General features: G+C 37.0%; 1 protein-coding gene across 2 annotated transcripts in view; it reads left to right on the top strand.

Moving 5' to 3' along the window:
- Positions 1 to 18,970, top strand: part of Tinag (tubulointerstitial nephritis antigen) — a 96,094-nt gene that overhangs the window by 73,335 nt on the left and 3,789 nt on the right. For both annotated transcript variants that reach the window (XM_051197974.1, XM_051197972.1), the window contains exon 10: positions 9,325 to 9,370. In XM_051197974.1, coding sequence (XP_051053931.1) covers positions 9,325 to 9,370 — 46 coding nt within the window. The remainder of the gene's footprint in view (positions 1 to 9,324; positions 9,371 to 18,970) is intronic.

Here is an 18,970-nt window from a genome sequence, read left to right as displayed (position 1 = left end):
TCTGTTAGTTTTTGTCTTTTTATTAAGGAATTGATATCATCAATATTGAGCAATATCAATGGCCAATGATTCCTATTATTTTGTTGTTGTCAGTGTTGATGGTGTGTGTGTGTGTGTGTGTGTGTGTGTGTGTGTGTGTGTGTACATACTTCCCTTATTTTGGTTTTGCTGGTATGAGATTATTTCCTGTGTTTACATGGGTATGCTTAACCTCCTTAGTGGTGTGTGTGTGTGTGTGTGTGTGTGTGTGTGTGTGTGTATACATGCTTCCCTTATTTTGGTTTGGCTGGATGAGATTATTTCCTGTGTTTACATGGGTATACTTAACCTCCTTAGGTTCCAGCACTTTCTGGAGGGTTGGATTTATAGATAGATATTGTTTAAATTTTACTTTATCCTGGAATATCTTACTTTTTCCATCTATGGTGATTGTATGTTTTGCTGAGAGTAGCAATCTCAGCTGGCATCTGTGATCTCTTAGAGTCTGTCTAGGCACTTATGGCTTTCAGAGTCTCCACTAAGAAGTCAAGTGTAATAATAACAGATTTGTCTGTATATGTTACTTTGTCTTCATCCTTTGAGCTGGAGAGATGGCTCAGCAGTTAAAGGCTAGGCTCACAACACAAAGTAATTTCTATTTTTAATATTGAAGGACTAGTGTTTTTCTTAAACTGTCTTGTAGTAACACATTACATTGGTTAATTGCCATCAGTAGTGATGGACGACTTGGGACTTTGATTCTCTTAATCAATATAGTTCTCATAATTTGTGTGCATTTAACATACAGTGTCTCCATATGTCAGATTGTAGACAGGCAGCTTTTCAGACATAGAACTTCATGAACTGGGTGTAACCTTCTACCCACCCTCCCATGTTTATTGTTGCAGGCCTGTTTATGTTTGATAGTATACTTGCATGCCCTTTCCTTCTTGATATAGTAGGATAAAAAAAGATGTTGCAATAGTTTATAAAAACATTAATTTTCAGAAATCTTCATCTGTTCCTCAAATCTATTATAAAAATTGGAGTCACTTGGCTGGATATACCAATGAAAGTGCTGATTTTAGATTTAGTGAATACTGGCTTGATTTCTATTTTCATTGAAGTGGCAAATGAAGCAGGGTGCAGGAAGTAGCTTCATTTCACCCTTCTCTCCCACAATCCATTTTCATTCATCTTTGATGCAGTATTCAAGGGCTCTTTCTGCAAACTCCCTGACACACTCTACACAACTACACTCAGTAGGTTTGTACACCTTTACAAGTGAGCCTTCTAAGCATTTCTAGCAGAATACTCATGAGGAATCAAAAGTGTGCATGACTTTGCCTCATTCTCCCTGAAGTTAGCTTTCAAACCTTTATACAAAAGGAACAGAGATTGTAACTGCCATCTCAAGTCTAAAAGCAAAATCCCATAACAAGAATAATTTAGTGACTGTTATTTACTCAAAACTCATCTGAGAGTTTCTTCAAACTTGGATTCTAACTTTCATTTCCTAACATAAATGATTGAGGTTTCAAATGAATACCAATATTTCTTGCTCAAATAGGCTGTGCTGCATGGAAGCTCTTTTATGCATCCGACATTTGTGAACTTTGTCTCCATCTGTCTAGATCTGTATTCACTAGTATAGAACGAGTCTACACAGAAAATATAAATTTGAGTTCTCATTGTTAGCCATCTGGGGACAGGCCAGGGTCCCAGAATTAGTAAATCATGGGAAGCAACTGACACTTTTGTCTGATGATTCTGTTACAAAGTAGATTTTACCATTAGACAAAATAAGCTGGAGAGGGGGCTCATGCAATTCCAGCACTGGAGAGCTGAGGCAGGGAGAGTGCCTAAAATTAGCCTAAGCTAAGCTACACAGTGAATTTCTAGGCAGTCTGAGCTATAGGTTGAGATTCAATCTAAAAGAATAATAAGGGGATGGGTGATTTGGCTCAATGATAGGATACTTGCCTACCAAGCCCAAGGCCCTGGGTTTAGCCTTCAGTTCTAAAAAAAGGGGGTGGTGAAGGAAGAAGGAAGGAAGAACAAAAGGAAGAAAGAAAGAAGAAGAAAGGGTAAGAAATGCTGAAAGTAGCCAGCCAAGTTGAAACAAAAAGGCAATGTGCTGACTGGGACCCATGGGTCAGCTCTACCCCCCCTCCACACACACACAGCATGTAACTCCAACTCCAGGTGAATCAGTGTCTTTTTTTGATCTTCAACAACACCATACCCACATACCACCTAACCCTCTTCCTACAACACATAAAAAAGGAAATCTTAGGTCCGAAGATATAGGCCTACAGGTTAAGGTACATCCTGCTGAGTCTAATGATGTGAGTTCAGTTTCAGGGACTTACATGGTAGAAGGAGAGAACCAATATTTTCAGGTTGCCTCTGACCTCCACATGCATGTAATAGTACTCAGGCACGCACACACACACACACACACACACACACACACACACACACACACACACACACACACACGGTGAGTGGGTGGGCAGAGAAAACAAAAAATAATAACTTTTAAAACAATAATATAACTATACATTTCTCCAGATTTTTATAAGAATTGGATTCCTAGGCAAATATGGTTTAGAATTAGGAATATTATCAATACAGAAAAGTTTCTTACTGTGTAGAATTGATTTTTCAGAATTTTTTTCCAAGATTGTTAAGTAAATTTTCTGTCTATCATCTTGCATGGCCATGTATTAAAGATGAATATGGACAGCCACCATCAACTACCAATACTGAGATTCCAACAGAAGATGTCTTAATTCTGTAATTGTGGTACTTGACGATGGTAAAATATCCTATCACTAGGAAGACATAGCTGTGTAATGTAAGGTGCTTCACAGGTAACATATATAGTATGTCCTATCAATTTAGCCTTGAAATCCTAGAATGGGTCTTAACTTTTTTCCTTTTCAGATCATATAAATGAATCAACAAATTCTGCTACTTTATCTCATCTGTGTTCCTCTTATTCCCGTTGCCTATATGCCACCCAAGTGAAACAAATACCCATACTCACCATTTTGGTAGATACCTTTTAGTGTTACTGATATAGCTGTTAAAAGAATCAACAATATTAGTTCTTATTAGAAATTTGTTATTTTCTGTTTGTCCTACAAGATTTATATTTTCTACTAGGCTCCTTCCCCTGGCATCTCTCCCACAGTAGCATCAAAGCTGTCATCCTGAATGACTATCTAGATCATACCATGTCCCATCTAGGAAGACTCCTTATCACCCATACTGAGTATCAATGTTGACAGACATGAATTCTCTGGACAACCTGTGTCATGACTGGATTTTTTAATATCATGTCCTGACACTTCCATTCTGAATGGAACCAAGAGCTGCACTAGAATAGATTGCTGTATAGATCAAGTGCTATTCTTAGAATAGGCTCAGATTGGGATCAAGTGCTATCCTCATAGCAAGCTCAGATGGAGTTCAAGTAATGCTCTTACAACAGGCTAAGTTGGGGTTCAAGTACAGCTCCCAAATAGGCAGAGTAGGGGTTAGTCCTTTTGTGTTTTCATACTTACTGTGCTTCAACTTCTATAGATTGATTTCAACCTGAAGACTTTATGCTCTCTTCTATGAAGTAAGTTGTTATTGCATTCAGCAGACAATTCCTTTTTCATCTGCATTATAAAAGGATACAAATAGAATTATAGTTACTTATATTCATCTTTTTCCCCAGTGTCACACTTACTTGAATGTCAGCTACTTTGGACCAAGTAAATACTTCATTAGATGAAATTAGAACTGAATGCATGGAATATATAGATGACACTCTTCTATTATTTTTATAAAATAAATTTTCAATTATTTAAGAACAAAATGTAATTTATTTTGATGATATTTGTAACAAACTCCTCCACTAACTCCTCCCAGATGTAGCCCCACTCCCCAATCAACTGTAAGTCTTTGTCTTTTTTTAATTTAATAAGCCATCATCTCTAATTTGTTCTGTCTATATCTCTGGGTATGGGGCCATCCATTGAAAACATTATACTGATTGAGCTATCCTGGGTCCACAGCACATGCTCTTACTCATCTGTACACCTTGGTATTGCATCTTTAGTTTTGTGTGTTTAACTTGGAGAACTTCCAGGGAAGACAGAGATCATTGGAGATGAGGAAGAAGAAAAGTCTTGAGGTCTTAAGGGAGGTAGTAAAACACAGGCAATGTCAGGGGGAAGGGAGTATAATGGAGAGGGGCCATACGTGGGAAGAGGTATGGGTGCACAGGAAAGGGTGGTTGGAGAATGGACAGCTAACTTTCTGCTCTTTTAAGAAATAACATAGAACCACATCTTACTTTAATAAAGTTATATGTGCTGTTCTCTGGTTTACCATATTTACTCTTGCACCATACTGTATGTGCCTCAGATTCCACCAAAATAAGAAAAAAAAATTAAATCTTATTCAAATGACCTATTCCAGCCCAATAACTTTATGGCTTGTTGGGAAGAAAGGTTTCAGTGGACAGGCTCAGAGAGGGCATTAGTGGGGGAAGAGTTTTGAATATGTGTATATCTAACATTAGATTCCATAATACACACTATTTTTCATTTCAAAATAGCTAGAGTAGGAGGTTTAGGGCAGCTTGATCTCACCACAAAGATGTGAAATATATTTGAGGTGGTGGACTTGCTTATCACCTTGATGCAATAATCATTATGCAGTGGAAGCATATCAGAAAATCTCATTGTACCCTACACATACAGGCAATTACGTGTCAGATTTATAAAGCAAATATAAAATATGAAGCCAGAGAGGACTTCAGTGACCATGGCACTGAATGAAGCTTCTCAGAGTTTTTCCAAACCTGCATGTTCTGAAAGAAAAAAGGAAATGGTAACAAGCTCCAAATAATTGAAACAGTTTATTTTAATGATGTATGTAAAATTCTAAAGGGCAGTATAAAGTCAAAATTAAGTAGATTATACTAAAATGAGAAAAATCTATGCTAGGAACACTCTAGCTTATCAACCTAAGTGTTTATTTTAGATAGAAAAGTTATGAGAAAATTTCACCAAAGGTCCTGATCTGTTTGAAAAAAGGTTTATAAATTATGCTTAAAATGAAGGGATTGATTTTATTGGAAATGGAGAATGAGTAGTTATGCTTAGAGATAATATGTACACTGTAAAAGTCCTCACATTTTCAAAGACATTCACTGACTTACAAAAGGACATTTGTCAAAACGTATGCATATTTCTTGAATTTTCCACCTTTTCTTAAGATAGTTAGGCCAACGTTCATGACCACAATTCATCAGTACACACGTATTATGGGGAATGCAAGAAAGGAGTTTTCAATAATGAATTATGTAGGTTGAACTAGTTACCCTTGTTTCACTAAACATTTTTTTTTAATTAAAAAAAATTTAAAACAATATTTTTATTGTACATATCAATCCTAGTTCGCCCCTCCCCTCCTCCTGCTCTGTGTATTTTCCTCCTGGCCCCTGTCCCATCTCCCATACACTCCTCAGAGAAGGTTAGGCCTCCTGTGGGGAGTCAACAAAGTCTGCCATATTGAAACAGGACCAAGCCCCTCCCCTCCCCTTGTGTCTAGGCTGAGCAAGGTATTCCTTTTTTTTTTTTTTCCTTCTGGAGAATTTTTTTAAAGAAGATATATTTAGTTTTTATTGTTTTTATTTCATTTAATTTTATATAACAAAGTCCAATTAAATGAAAACAAACATTTATACACAATATTTGGCGTCGTTCTTTTCAAACTACTTCCTGCTGGTAAGGGACTCTGTCTTGGGGGGATTCGAAGAAGATTCAGATATCCTGGCTGTAGTCTGTAGGGCTGTTTTGTCCAGCTGTTTTGAATGTAGGATTAGCTTGTACTCTGTTTCAGGCAGTCTGGCCTGATCAAACCACATTAGTCTGGAAGGAATCCACATCTTTTCATTTTCTGTGGAAACAAAAATAGAAATCCTTTTCCCCAGTAACTTGTCCTTCAACTTAAATTTTGGAGTCAAAGCATTTTTTTAATTTAATTTATTGTTTTACATGTCGATCCCAGTTCCCTCTCCCTCCCTCCCTCCTTCCAGCCCTCCCTCCTTCCTTCCCTCCCTTTTACACTCTCTGCCCTCTCACATGCACTCTAACCACACTCCCCTCCCATCCCCCCACCCCAATTCCATGTGTAGGGGAATGCCATCCAGTTGGGGTCATGTAGATCTGACAGGACCTGTGAAGTAGGGACTAGGGCTTCTCTACTGTCTCTAGATTAAGGCAGTTATCCTTCCAAGGGGGATATGTTTGCAAAGTCCTTTTGTGCACCAAGGATACATCCTGGCTCCACTCTCTGAGGTCTCTTAGACTACTCAGTCCTTCTGGCTGAGACCCATATGCAGGGGGGGCTGAGTCAGTCCCATGCTGGCTTCCCAGTTATCAGTCTAGTGGCCATTAGCTCCTCCTTGTTCAGGTAAGCTGTCTTTATAGGGAATGGTTCCAAAAAGCTAGCTCATGCACTAGAGATAAATCCTGGTCTCACTACCAGCAGCCCCATAAAAGAGTCACCCACATTCAGGGGGCCTAGTTGGGTCTTATGCTGGTTCCCTAGCTATCAGTCAGGAGTCAGTTAGCTCCCACTAAGTTGTGTCAGCTCTTCCTGTGGGTTGACTAAACATCTTTAATCTCATGAATTTACCCTAATACCAGGTGTGAACTCATTTGTTTCAAAGTGGTGATTCTTAGTCTGTTAGGGCATGGAGCTATTTGGGCAACTGTTTTGTGAAAGACAGTTGAAGTTCATTATTTAAATGCTGAATTCGAATTGGTCTTGCTCATTTTTTGACCCACAGACTATGGCATAGATTAACCAGCTGGTATCTATGGTAGTGTTTTTCTCTCTGTGATATTTTATTTCCATTTGAATTGGGCATAGAGGTGGATATTCTGTTAAAATATTCTTTCACAAGCTTCCTCCTCCCTCAAAATATTCAACTCAGCTTTCTCCCTTTATTTTCCCTCTCTTCTGATTCAATCTTATATTTTGTACTTTAAGCAAAAAGCTAATGTGTCAGCCAGACCACATGAAAGGTAATTTGCTAGCATGCTAAAGGCATTCTGAAATTACTAGGATGGCTATGATCAATGAACAGAAAGTGAGTAATAAGCTGTATTCATATATAAGGTTGTGGAGATTGCTCAGTAATTACAACACTTGCCACATAAGCATGAAGACCCAAATTTAAATTCTCCAAACCCACAAAAAAAATGGATGTCTTAGAAGATCCTATAATCTTAGCATTCATAAATGAATATAAGATGTAGAGAAAGACTCTTCCCTGCATGATCCCAGGTGGTTATCCTGTAGTCAGGACTTCTGGAAAGAGAGACAGAGAGAGTAAGTAGGAGAATAAATCTTGAAATCTAGATGCAAGAGGGAGTTGCCAGCCAGTGCTGAGGAAAGCAGGATGGACAATATGGAGAGATGAGGTATTGAGTCATGTGATGGAATGCGGATTTAAAAATATGGGTTAATTAAAGTTATAGGACCTAGTTAGGAATAAACCTAAACTAAAGCTGAGCTTTCATAATGAATATGTCTTTGTGTCATTATTTATGAGTTGGTGTTGGTGACCCACAGAAGAATCCATCTACATATATAGCTCACCACGGAGCATCAGATATAGCATCTAACTAAACTGTTCTAGCATTAATCAAGCCTTGGGAGTCAGATATTGAAATAAAAACCTGATAATTCCAAGGAACAGTGGAGGAGCAATTAGCTGACCCTGCCTTCAATGTTTTTCCTATCCAAAAGCCCCAGAAATCTCCCCTAGCCCCCACTTCTCTCTCCCTTTCCCTCTCTATTCAATGCCCTTTATCTCCTAACAACTCTATGACTAATCCCAGTCAGTCAATCACTGCCTCCATTCTTGATTTAAGGTAGCTTTATTGGCACGCCAAGGTGGCAGTGCAAACAAATCTCCTGCAACAGTTACATGCTACTGATAATCTAAGACTCAGTTTCTACCTGTGTACATATATACAGAAATAAGAAGGTTGGTACATTGCTAGGAAGTATGTACATATGAATATTTTATATAAACTCCCTGACTTGTAGCAATTTATATTTACATTTTATTTTGTATGGGTAGTCTTGAAGATTTTTAGATTCTTTCATTTATGTTAGAGACTCTGTGAGGTATATGAAAACATGGTAGCTATCTTTAAAACTCCTGTACACAATTTACCTGTTGCTAAAATTCCTCATGAGAGTGTCATGTAAGCATTGTCTACCCTTTCTTCCAGTGTCCCAATTACAAATTGAGGCACTATTCCATAAAATTCATTATAGGGAACTGATAAATTTACTGGGCATTCCTACAGAGCATAGGTGATGGGTTATTTATAGGAAAATAGGTACAACCTTCTGAATGCATGGTAAATAAGAATCTGGGAAGGGACAGGATGATGGATGTGGAGAAATCACTTATACCAGAAACAAATGACTGCCACAGGTTCCTGTCCCAAGGATGCCTCCAAATGTTCTCTGTCTCTGACCAAGAAGTAAGAGAGTGACCTGGGGTCTGGGACACCAAACCTAGTCCCCGCACCTGTCTCCATGCCCCAATGGCTGTGGTTAGTGCATCAGGTTCCCAAGGGGTGAACATCTCACTACAATTCCCCTTTTAGTCTAAAGAAAAGATTTAGGCTTGATACGAAACTTTATACAAAGACAGTAAATATCATGTATGCTCTAGGAAAAGGAAAATTAAGAACATACACACTTAAGACCTATTGCCAGAAAGATAAAAAGAGTAAATAGCAAAAACTACACCTTCTGTACCTGGAAAAACCTTACCAGCAGGAAGGAGTGTGTCTCTGTGACACATAGATGGAACCATGCTTTTACTTACATATACACATTTACACACACACACACACACACACACACACACACACACACACACGTGTGTGCGCACGTACACACACAATGTTCTTAGTCCACATGCAAATGGGATACAATTTTACAAGGAGTTTTAGCTGACTTCTCATGGTGGCCTTGTTTGTCTTAGAGGCCAGTCTTACTCATGACAGAGTCTTGCTTTCTTTTGGTAAAGAAGTTCTGTTTCATGCCACTTAGATAAAAGTAACTCTGTATTGTTCATATAAATAATGTTATAGTGAAGAAAGCTATACTATCAAATTTCTGGAAGTCAATGATAACATTTTTGTAAAGCACATTATAACATGAAAAATTTAAGAGAATGTCAGTCAAATTAATGCTCTCAAGGTACACACCTAACATTTTTAACTAATTAATCAATGTTATTATTTGTAGATGGGGCACACTGAGAGGAGCACGAGGGAAGAAAGAAAAATTTTGGGTATGTAAAACTTTTACTGTGGAGTGAAAACCAGTCCCTGTTTTTCCAACATTGTATTATGTAATCATGTCCTGTAATGTTTTTCATTCATTGGTGTTTTCTTCAGCACAAAGATAATTATAAAAGTTTGTGTTGTAATAAAGTTTTCTTCAAGTCCAGAGTTTTTAAGTTGTAAAAGAATTTGTTTTTATTTCTTTCAAATTGAGAATCAACAGGGCAATTGTTTGTTCTTTCACTATCTAGATTAAAATAATGCTTATACTTCACTCATTTATGTAAGCATGTCAACCAACTTGAGGCCTTTACTATATTCATATTATACTTATATACTATGTAGTATAATATACACATAAATATCTCATAGAAGTTGAAGGTTTTTTGTTTTTTATTTATTTTTATTTTTATTTTCTCTTGCCAGTTATAACATATACATGTGTCTTCACTAGGAAACACTGAGTAAAGTCTCAAAAGTAACATGGAACTTTATCAGGTATGTTGATGCATGCCTATTATCTCAGCACTTAGCTGACACAGGAGGATCAGGAATTCATGTTATCCTTGGATAGAGAGTGAATTAAAAATTCAGTTCAGGTTACAAGAGATTCTATCTAAAAGAAAACTACTTCAAAAATAATATAACCTAATTAAGATGCAGGTAAGGTTGGAACACATTGATGAACATAGTTGGTTAATGAATGCAGTTAATTATCCTGAGTCTTATTTTTAAAATTACATTGTTATTTCTTTTGTGAGTATATGTTTATATGTATGGGCATTAATCATCCATATCAAGCAAGTTGACATTAGAGGACTACTTGGCAGACGTAAATTTTCTCATTCAACTTTGTTCACAGCTGAAGCCAAATTCACTCAGAGATTATCAGGGTTACTAGCAAGTGGCTTTATCCACAGAAACAGCATACACACAGACACAGACATGAACACAGACACACACACACACACACACACACACACACACTTGCATGCATGTGCAGAGAGACAGAGTCTTTTACTATTCTCTTTCTGTGATAAAAACTACATCCAAAGCAACATAGAAAATAAAGCATTTAATATGGTCTCAGTGTTAGAGTCTATGACTATCATAGTGGAGAACATGGTAGCAGGTGTTGAAGTAGTGGCTGAGAGAGATCACATCTTGAGACACAACTACAGGGAAGGGAGACTGGGAATAGTTCAAGTCTTTTGAAACCTCAAAGCCCATTCCCAATGATACACCTCATTAAAAATGGCCATACTTCCTAATCATTTTCAAACAGTTCTACCAACTTATCAATCTGCTGGGGCTATTTTCTCAAATACCATTCCCAGGCCCTCATAGCTTGTGGCCAAATCAATGCAAAAATGCATCATGATTTACTTCAACATCAAAATCTTCCTTAGTCTCTTACAGTCTCAACACAGACATCCAAAGTCTTGTCTGTGATTCAAAGAACTCTCTTAACTATAACTCTCTGTAAAATTAAAAAAAAAAGCAAATTACATATTCTAACATACAATGACAGAGAATATACCATTTTAAAATGCAGGAATAAGGACTTAGTGAGGAAATACTGAACCAAAACAGGACCAAACCCAGCAGGAAAAAATCCAAATTCTATAGCTTCACGTCTGATATCAAAGGGCTTAAATGGCTCTCCCCTTACAGTTCTAAAATACACTTCTCTCTCTTGGGCTGGTTCCACTTCTTGTCCAAAAATTTCCTTTGCAAATGTCTCAAGAATCTGGCATCTACAGTAAGTAGAGGTTTCCAAACAATCCAGTATATACTTTCAATAGCCTTTTAGGGCCTCCATGTAAGGACAACCCTGCCACAAACCTGATCTCCGTAGTTCTCTTTAACTGCTAAGGAAGATTATACAGGTCTTTACCCATGCGTCTTTCATGATTCTGAAGCCAGACTCACATTGAAGGCAATGGCAAATTTGACTTCTGTAGCACAAGTTCTAATTAGTCTTAATAATAAAAACCTGGAGTCAGATATAGGGGTAAATGCTGAAAGATCAGAGTGACAAAGGAGCAAGCCACAGCTACCTTTTACCTTGCCAATGTTTCAATTATAAAGGTCAGAGCTCCTGTCTCTACCCTGCCTGGTCACTTCTTGTCTGTCTCTACAGACTTCCAGATGTCTAAGGTTAACTAGTGGCTAGCTCCCCCCTCCTCTGATCTCCAGGCAAGCTTCATTTGTTAGGCTACAAACAAAATATCACCACAGACTTTCTTCATGTGATGGAGCTTGAACCTGTTCAATCCCATTTGAATATGCTTCCTTTTGATATTGCTTATTAGGTGCAGAAAATTCTTCAGGCCTTTCCTTTTTTACAAGTGGGAAGCTTAGTTGGGTAGGGACTTGCTTTGAGAGCACCCTTCCTTTAATCCTTTATTTCACTTTGGAACAGGTCTTTTTTTAAATTAATTTATTTACTTTTTATTTTAGATATTGATCCCAGTTACCCCTCCTTCCCTCCCTGCCTCCCTCCCTGCTTCCCTCCTTCCGTCCCTCTTACCTTCTCTGCCCCTTCACATGCACCCTGACCATCTTCCCCTCACATCCCCCCACCCCAATTCCACATGTAGGGCAATGCCATCCAGGTGGGGTCATGTAGATCTGTCAAGTCATTTGAAGTAGGGACTAGGGCTTCTCTCCTGTCTCTAGGTTAAGGCAGTATCCCTCCATGGGGATGTGTCCACAAGGTCCTTTTGTACACCAGGAATACATCCTGGTTCCACTGTCTGAGGTCCCTTACACTGCTCAGTCCAACTGGCTGAGACCCATATTCAGGGGGGCCTGAGTCAGTCCCATGCTGGCTACCGAACTATCAGTCTGGGGGTCCGTTAGTTCCTCCTTGTTCAGGTCAGCTATCTCTATGTGTTTCTGCAAACTGGTCCTCTCCCTCTGCATCTGGATTCTAGTTCGACTCAGTGTATAGTTATGGGTGTTTTCTTCTGTTTCCAACAGGTACTAGATGAGGGCTCCATGATGGTGGATAAGTTAGTTGTTAAATCAGCCCTACAGAAAGTATTGGAAGGAAAACTCCAACCCAAGGGGAACAGGCCTTTCTTTAATCTTTCAGCGTAAGCCTTTGCTTCAACATTAAATTTCCTGATGCTATTTTATATTAACTTTTTTTTCTTGGAAGACCAAAGTTGTATAAATTCTGTTTTCTTTTCTTTTTAAATTTATTTTGTATAACAATATATTAACATTTTTTAAAAAAACTTTAACCAGTATATATTCTCTCTCCCCTGCCTTCTCTCTCTCTCTCTCTCTCTCTCTCTCTCTCTCTCTCTCTTTCTCTGTCTCTCTCTCTCTCTCTGTTGCCCTGTTTTCTCTTTTTCACTGTAGACTTGTATAAGAGTGATTACTAATAACAATACAATAGAGTTACTATTCATTTCTCTTGAGGTTTCCTCTGCCAAGGAAATTAGACAAATCTTTCGATTTAGCCTCAGGAAGATTCTTAGAGCAAGGGCTAGGGGCAGCTATATTCTTTGCCAAATTATTAAACAATGGTCTCTAGCCCAGTTGCTTCCTCTCTTATTAACTGGGATTCCATACTACATTGCTCTCTGTACTACTGTACTTCAATATTCTTTTGGGGTGCCCTACTATGCTTCATTTAATAGTATTGGACCATTGCTTTTTTATTTTTAGTTCAAAGTCCTAAAGCCTTCCACATCCTTCTAAAACAAACATAGTCAGATCTCATAGTACACAATCTCTGATACCAACTTGTATCTTATTTGTTTTTCTATTGCTGTAATAAAAAGCCATGGCCAAAGCAACTTATAAAAGAAAATACTTAATGTGGAGGCTTAGAGTTTCATTGGGCTATAGTCCATGATGGTAGAAAAAAGACATGCAGCAAGAAAATTTTAGAACTTACATATTGATCCACAATTCAGATGCAGAGAGAGAGAGAGAGAGAGAGAACCAGACTTAAAATGGTGAAAACTTTTGAAACCTCAAAACCCAACCCCAATTACTCACCTCCTACAACAAGGCCACACATTAACTCATCCCAAATCATTCCACCAACTAAGTATTCAAATATATGAGCCTATGAAGGCCAATCTCTTATAAACCTCCAGCCCATAGACATTCCCCAAAACAGAAAAAATATCTATACCTTAGAATCTAAATTTGAATGGACAAAGCAAAATGAATATTACACACAAGCCCTTAAATGTTGGAATTTACACTCACAAGAATAATTTTTTTAAAAAATTCTTCAAAAATAACATTAATGTTTTATAGTTAAAAAGAATGTGGAGAGTATTATTTTAATATTTGCAATTAAGCTTCTCTGTTGAGATTCTTACTGAATGAATTTGAAGTATATTCAATTTCACAATAGTATAATGTTTATAGAGAGTCATGATTTGATGTTGCTAACTCATAATAGTTACTAACATGTAACACTGGATAGTTATTTGTTGAATGGGTATGAGGAAATGTGCACTAGAAAATAGTAAGAAATCCTCTCATGTTTTTTTGAATCTTTTACAGCTGAAATTCCATAAGTACTATGCATATGGATACATGAGTAGATACATACACCACATGCACACATATATGCTCATACATACACTTTCAGAATTTTAATATATAATATATTCTCTCTCTCTCTCTCTCTCTCTCTCTCTCTCTCTCTCTCTCTGTGTGCTCATGCTCATGCCTGTGAAGTTGTGGAGGTCTAAGGCCAACCTAAGTGTTGTTCCTTTGGTGCTACTCTTTGCAGGGGTCAGTGTCACTCACTCACATGGAATTTGCCAATAGGCAAGGCTGACTAGACAGTGAACTCCAGAGATCCACTTTTGCTCACTCTGCTAGAACTGGGATTGTAAGTGTGCACTACCACACCAGGCTTTTATGATATAGGTTCTGAAGATTGGACTCCTGCCCTTGGGCTTATTACTCATCTTCAACTGTGATAATATTTGACTTATGTATACATGGATTCCAAAGACTATATAGTAATGCATATAGGATATGTGGAATATGTGAATATAAGTAATATTTATTGAACAAATCAATAAATATGAATTTAAGCTGCTAAGATAATTTTCACTTTTTTGTAAAATAATTGTGACTTAATTAAAATATATAAATCTTTAACTACTCATGATAGTTCTGAATGAAGTACCAAGCATCTAATACTATCAACATGTACACACAAACACATCACATGACGGAGTTCTTGGGTTATGAACAGAGCCTGCTTCACAGTACAGCCAGGTCAACAGCTTGGGTAACAACCCAGCAAAGCAGCACATGTCCCACAGAATTCATATCTGCTTACAATGTGATGCCAATCAATGGAAATCCCTACATAAGCAGCAGTACATGCTTATGTAGTAATGGAGTGACAGAGAGCAGAAGATTTCCCCAGTTACTTTCAAGAGAAAAGCAGTTTTCTTCTTTCCTGAAGAATTAGGGAAAATAAAATGGCATTTGTTACATTTCTCTGGCCTTTGAGACTATAAATATGTCTTTCCAAGGCCTGGACAAACTCCAGATAATGTCCTCTAATACTGGGCTTTGTATCTTCTGGCATGTAAGTACTGAGGGAGATAATGTTATGCCCTTTGGGACTAATTCAGTACCTTGTCTGAGAATTCACTCTGGCTCAGGAAGAGATAAAAGAAGCTGGATTGCCCCTGTATATTAAATCAGCTAACTAGGCAGATGGCTACAGATATAATCCCCATGGTATGTGAAGAGTAAATGTTTCTAAAAGTAAAGGTATCATTGTATTATAACCTTTTTTAGTATTACCAAGATTCTTGAACATTTACTTATTTTTATTTATTTTTGCAAAATAATGAGAAGTAGAAAACCAGCTACCTATTTCCCAAGGTTTATGTGAGTTAGTTTAAAAATGCTAACAACATAGGCCTATTCAGCATTTGTTGTTGTTGTTGCTGTTTTCCATTGTTGGTTAAAATGCAGATAATCAGCAAGACAGAAGCAAAACTACATAAAAGCAACAATTCTTTTTCTTTTTCTAATTTTGTTTTTTACTTAAAATGGATTCTTCTCTCATACAGTACATCAAACATTTTCCCCTCCCTACCTTCCTCCTAACCTCCTCCCTTTTCTCCAGACCCATTCCTCCTCTATTTCATCTTCAGAAAAGACAGCCAAACAGGACAATACAAGATACGGTGAAACAAGGCAAAAACCCTCATTTTGAGGCTGGAAAAGGCAACCCAATAGGAGGAAAATAATATCAATAGCAGGCAGAAGAATAGAGATACACCTGCTCCCACTGTTAGTTGTTACACAAAAACAACAAGCAAATAGCCATAACATTTATGCAGACAACTTGGTACAAATTTTGAACTTATTTTATTTTTAAAATGAGAGATGAATGAATCACTGACCTTCTTCTGCAATCTGGGAGCATTTGGTAAGTCTAGACTTAAGCTGAAAATTATTTTTGTAATGGATAGAGAAAGCATTATTGAGAATGTGAATCAACCTGGGCTGAAGTCTAGAGGGACCAAAAGCTTACATCTGTTTCCTCCCTTGAAATAATTGCCAAGCTCTGGAACAAAGCTACAAGTGAAGGAAGAAGGTGGAAAATATGGACAAAATCTTCAGTATCTCAGAATTATTTGTGAACTGAGCATCTTGGAATACTTGAAACCACATATGGATTGAGTTTAATAAAGCTCCCATCTCTGAGCAATGCAGAAATGACCAGTCCTTTAACATATTCTCCAACATAGAGAAAGGGTAAACCCTTTGGGGAAAATAAATACACACCAGTATTTGCAATCAGCATAAAATATAGCTCATACTAAAAATTTAGATGAGTAAGGAAAATTATAACCAAATAAGAGAAAGCTTTCAATGTAACTAACAAATGATACTAGTAGGTAGGCCTTAAGATAGCCCCTACAAAACACTTAACAAATATTGATGAAATCAATCTGTAAAAAATTGAAAATTTTAATTCATACAGAAGAGTTTTAGTTTTGAATTTCTTTTCTCCTTAATTCCGGAAAAATAGTCTTACTCAGAAAGTCCTTTCTCACACCCGTGTCTTGTGGGACACTGCTTCTAGCATTTTCAGGTTTCATATTGGAGCCTTTGATCCACTGGGGTTAATCTGATTGTAGGTTGATTGATAAAGGTCTAGTTTAGTTCTTCTACATGTGGACATCTAGTTTTTACAAGACTATTTATCAAAGATGCTCTTTTCTCCAGTGTATGCTTTTGGCAACTTTGTCAATTATCAGATGGTTGTAGTTATGTGTACCACTGTTTAGATTTCTTATTTTGTTCCATTGGTCTACATATCTGTTTTCTGAGCCAATACTAGGCTGTTTTTATTACTATTGCTCTGATATAGGTTTTGAAATATGGAATGTCAATTCCATTAATATTGTTCATTTTGCTATGATTGTTTCAGATTTCTGAAGTCTTTTAGGACTCATGAATTTTGTGGTTTTTTTTCTAGTCTTGTAAAGAATGAAGTGAGGATTAAGACTGAGAGTGGAACTGTACTGAATCTGGAAATGGCTTTAATAATTATTCTACCAATGAATGGAAGGTCTTTCCACTTACTTGTGTTTGTGGGGAATATTAATTTAGGATGTGTTACATTTGTTATGGTGTGAAATTATTGTTTAATGATACAAAGACATGTTACATTTGTTCCATTAAATAAAATGAACCTGTAGTCAGGCTAACCAGCAACTAGCTGACAGGAAGTAAGTGGTATGGAGGAACCATGTGTAGCTAGGGTTCTTAAGTCATGACAGAGTAGGAAGTGAAGCAAGAGAAAGAGAAGAGGACACCAGGGGGCAGCCAAAAAGAGTGAAAGTAAAATATTCAGAAGTAAGAAAAGGAAAAGGTCCAGAAGCAGAGGGTAGATGGGTTAATTTAAGTTAAAAGCTGGCTAGAAACCAGCCAAGGTAAGGCCAGGTGTTTGTAATTAAGGGTAAGCCTCCCTGTGTGATTTATTTGGGAGCTGGGTGAAAGGCTCCCAAAGGAGTAAGGAACTAAAAGAGCAAAGAGTAATGACAACTAACAACAGTGTTTTCCTCAATCTCTTCAGAGATTTAACATTTTCACTGTAAAGGTCTTTAACCTACTGGATTAGGTGCACTTCTAGTAATCGTGTTTTCTTTGGGACTATTGTGGATTCAGGGTGTGTCTGTGATGTGTTTATCTTCATATGTGTTGTTGATGTATAGAAACCTGCTAACTTTTGTAATTTGATCTTATATTCTGTTAATTTTCTGAAAGTGTTGATCATTTCTACACATATTCTGATGGAATTTTGGGGGGTCTCTTACGCATAATATTATATCATCTGCAAATAATGATAATTTGACTTTTTTGCTACTTGTATTTAACTTTAACTTTCTTCTGTTATCTTATTTTTCTACCCGGTGCTTCAAGCTCCACATTGAAAAGCAGTAGATATGGTAGTGATCAGAAATTAAGCTGGATAAAATTTACACACATTATAATATACTGAAGATAATTGAAGGACATGAATAAACAAACAAATCCAAAGCATGTACAGATAAAGGTAGAAACACATTGTCAATAGTTATGTTCCTGCAAAGGAAAGAAAGACAACAGAGCAGAATTTATAATTCACCTCATAATGACCAGTTTCTCAAAAATAGAAGACATCAACCCAAAGTTTTAGAAATCTCCATGAACTCTAATCAGGAGAAATATTTAAAAAACATGTGGAGAAGTGCCATTATTAATAGCAGAAAACAAAAGATACAGACAAAAACAGCATATTTCAAAATTATACATGTTCCTTAATAATACATCACAGGAATAATCAAAGGAAAAAGTGGCCACAGATTTGAGTGTGAGAAGGAATATGGAATGGTTTTGAGGGAGGAATTGGAAGTCAATATATTATAATCGTATTTTAATTTAAAAGAATGTGAAACGTTGACCTTAAGGCAAACCACAAACAAACAAACCAGGAAGTAAAAAGCCACCAAATGAGAATGTTAGTAAGTTGCTGAGTGAAACAAAGATGATAACAGGATGGTGATGACATACCTGCTCCATGGAATCCTAAATTACTGACAGCTCTCTTCAAAGTAGACCTTTAATCCCAGCACTCAGGAGGCAGAGGTAGAGGCAGGCGGATCTCTGTGAGTTCGAGGCCTGTCTGGTCTACAGAGCTTGTTTCAGGACAGGCTCCAAAGCAATACAGAGAAACCTTGTCTCAAAAAGCCAAAATAAATAAATAAATAACATAAAATGGAAACTAAAAGTTACAAAAATAAATAAATGTTAATCTCTAACTCAGTATCTCATAGGAAAAACCACTAATACCAAAGCATAGATGTAGACGAGGAACACTGTTTGATGGCTTTGTTGTATAGATAATTATTAGAAAGCTCATAAAAAACTTACCTAAATTGCCAGCATGTGTGATAAGTTCAGTGAACACATAAGACTGAAATTCTATAGAATATGCCATCATAGAAATGTTATGGATTTAAAGCATTATAAACTTAATGTGAAGTCATAAATTTCAAGTACAATCTTAAGATGTCCAAACAGTGATTCAATTAACTGAGAAACTCATA

This window comes from Phodopus roborovskii, unplaced genomic scaffold (genome assembly GCF_943737965.1).
Source record: "Phodopus roborovskii unplaced genomic scaffold, PHOROB, whole genome shotgun sequence".
Lineage (NCBI taxonomy): Eukaryota > Metazoa > Chordata > Mammalia > Rodentia > Cricetidae > Phodopus > Phodopus roborovskii.
The sequence above is the reverse complement of the archived record's forward strand: the minus strand, read 5'-3'. Positions and strand labels throughout refer to the sequence as shown.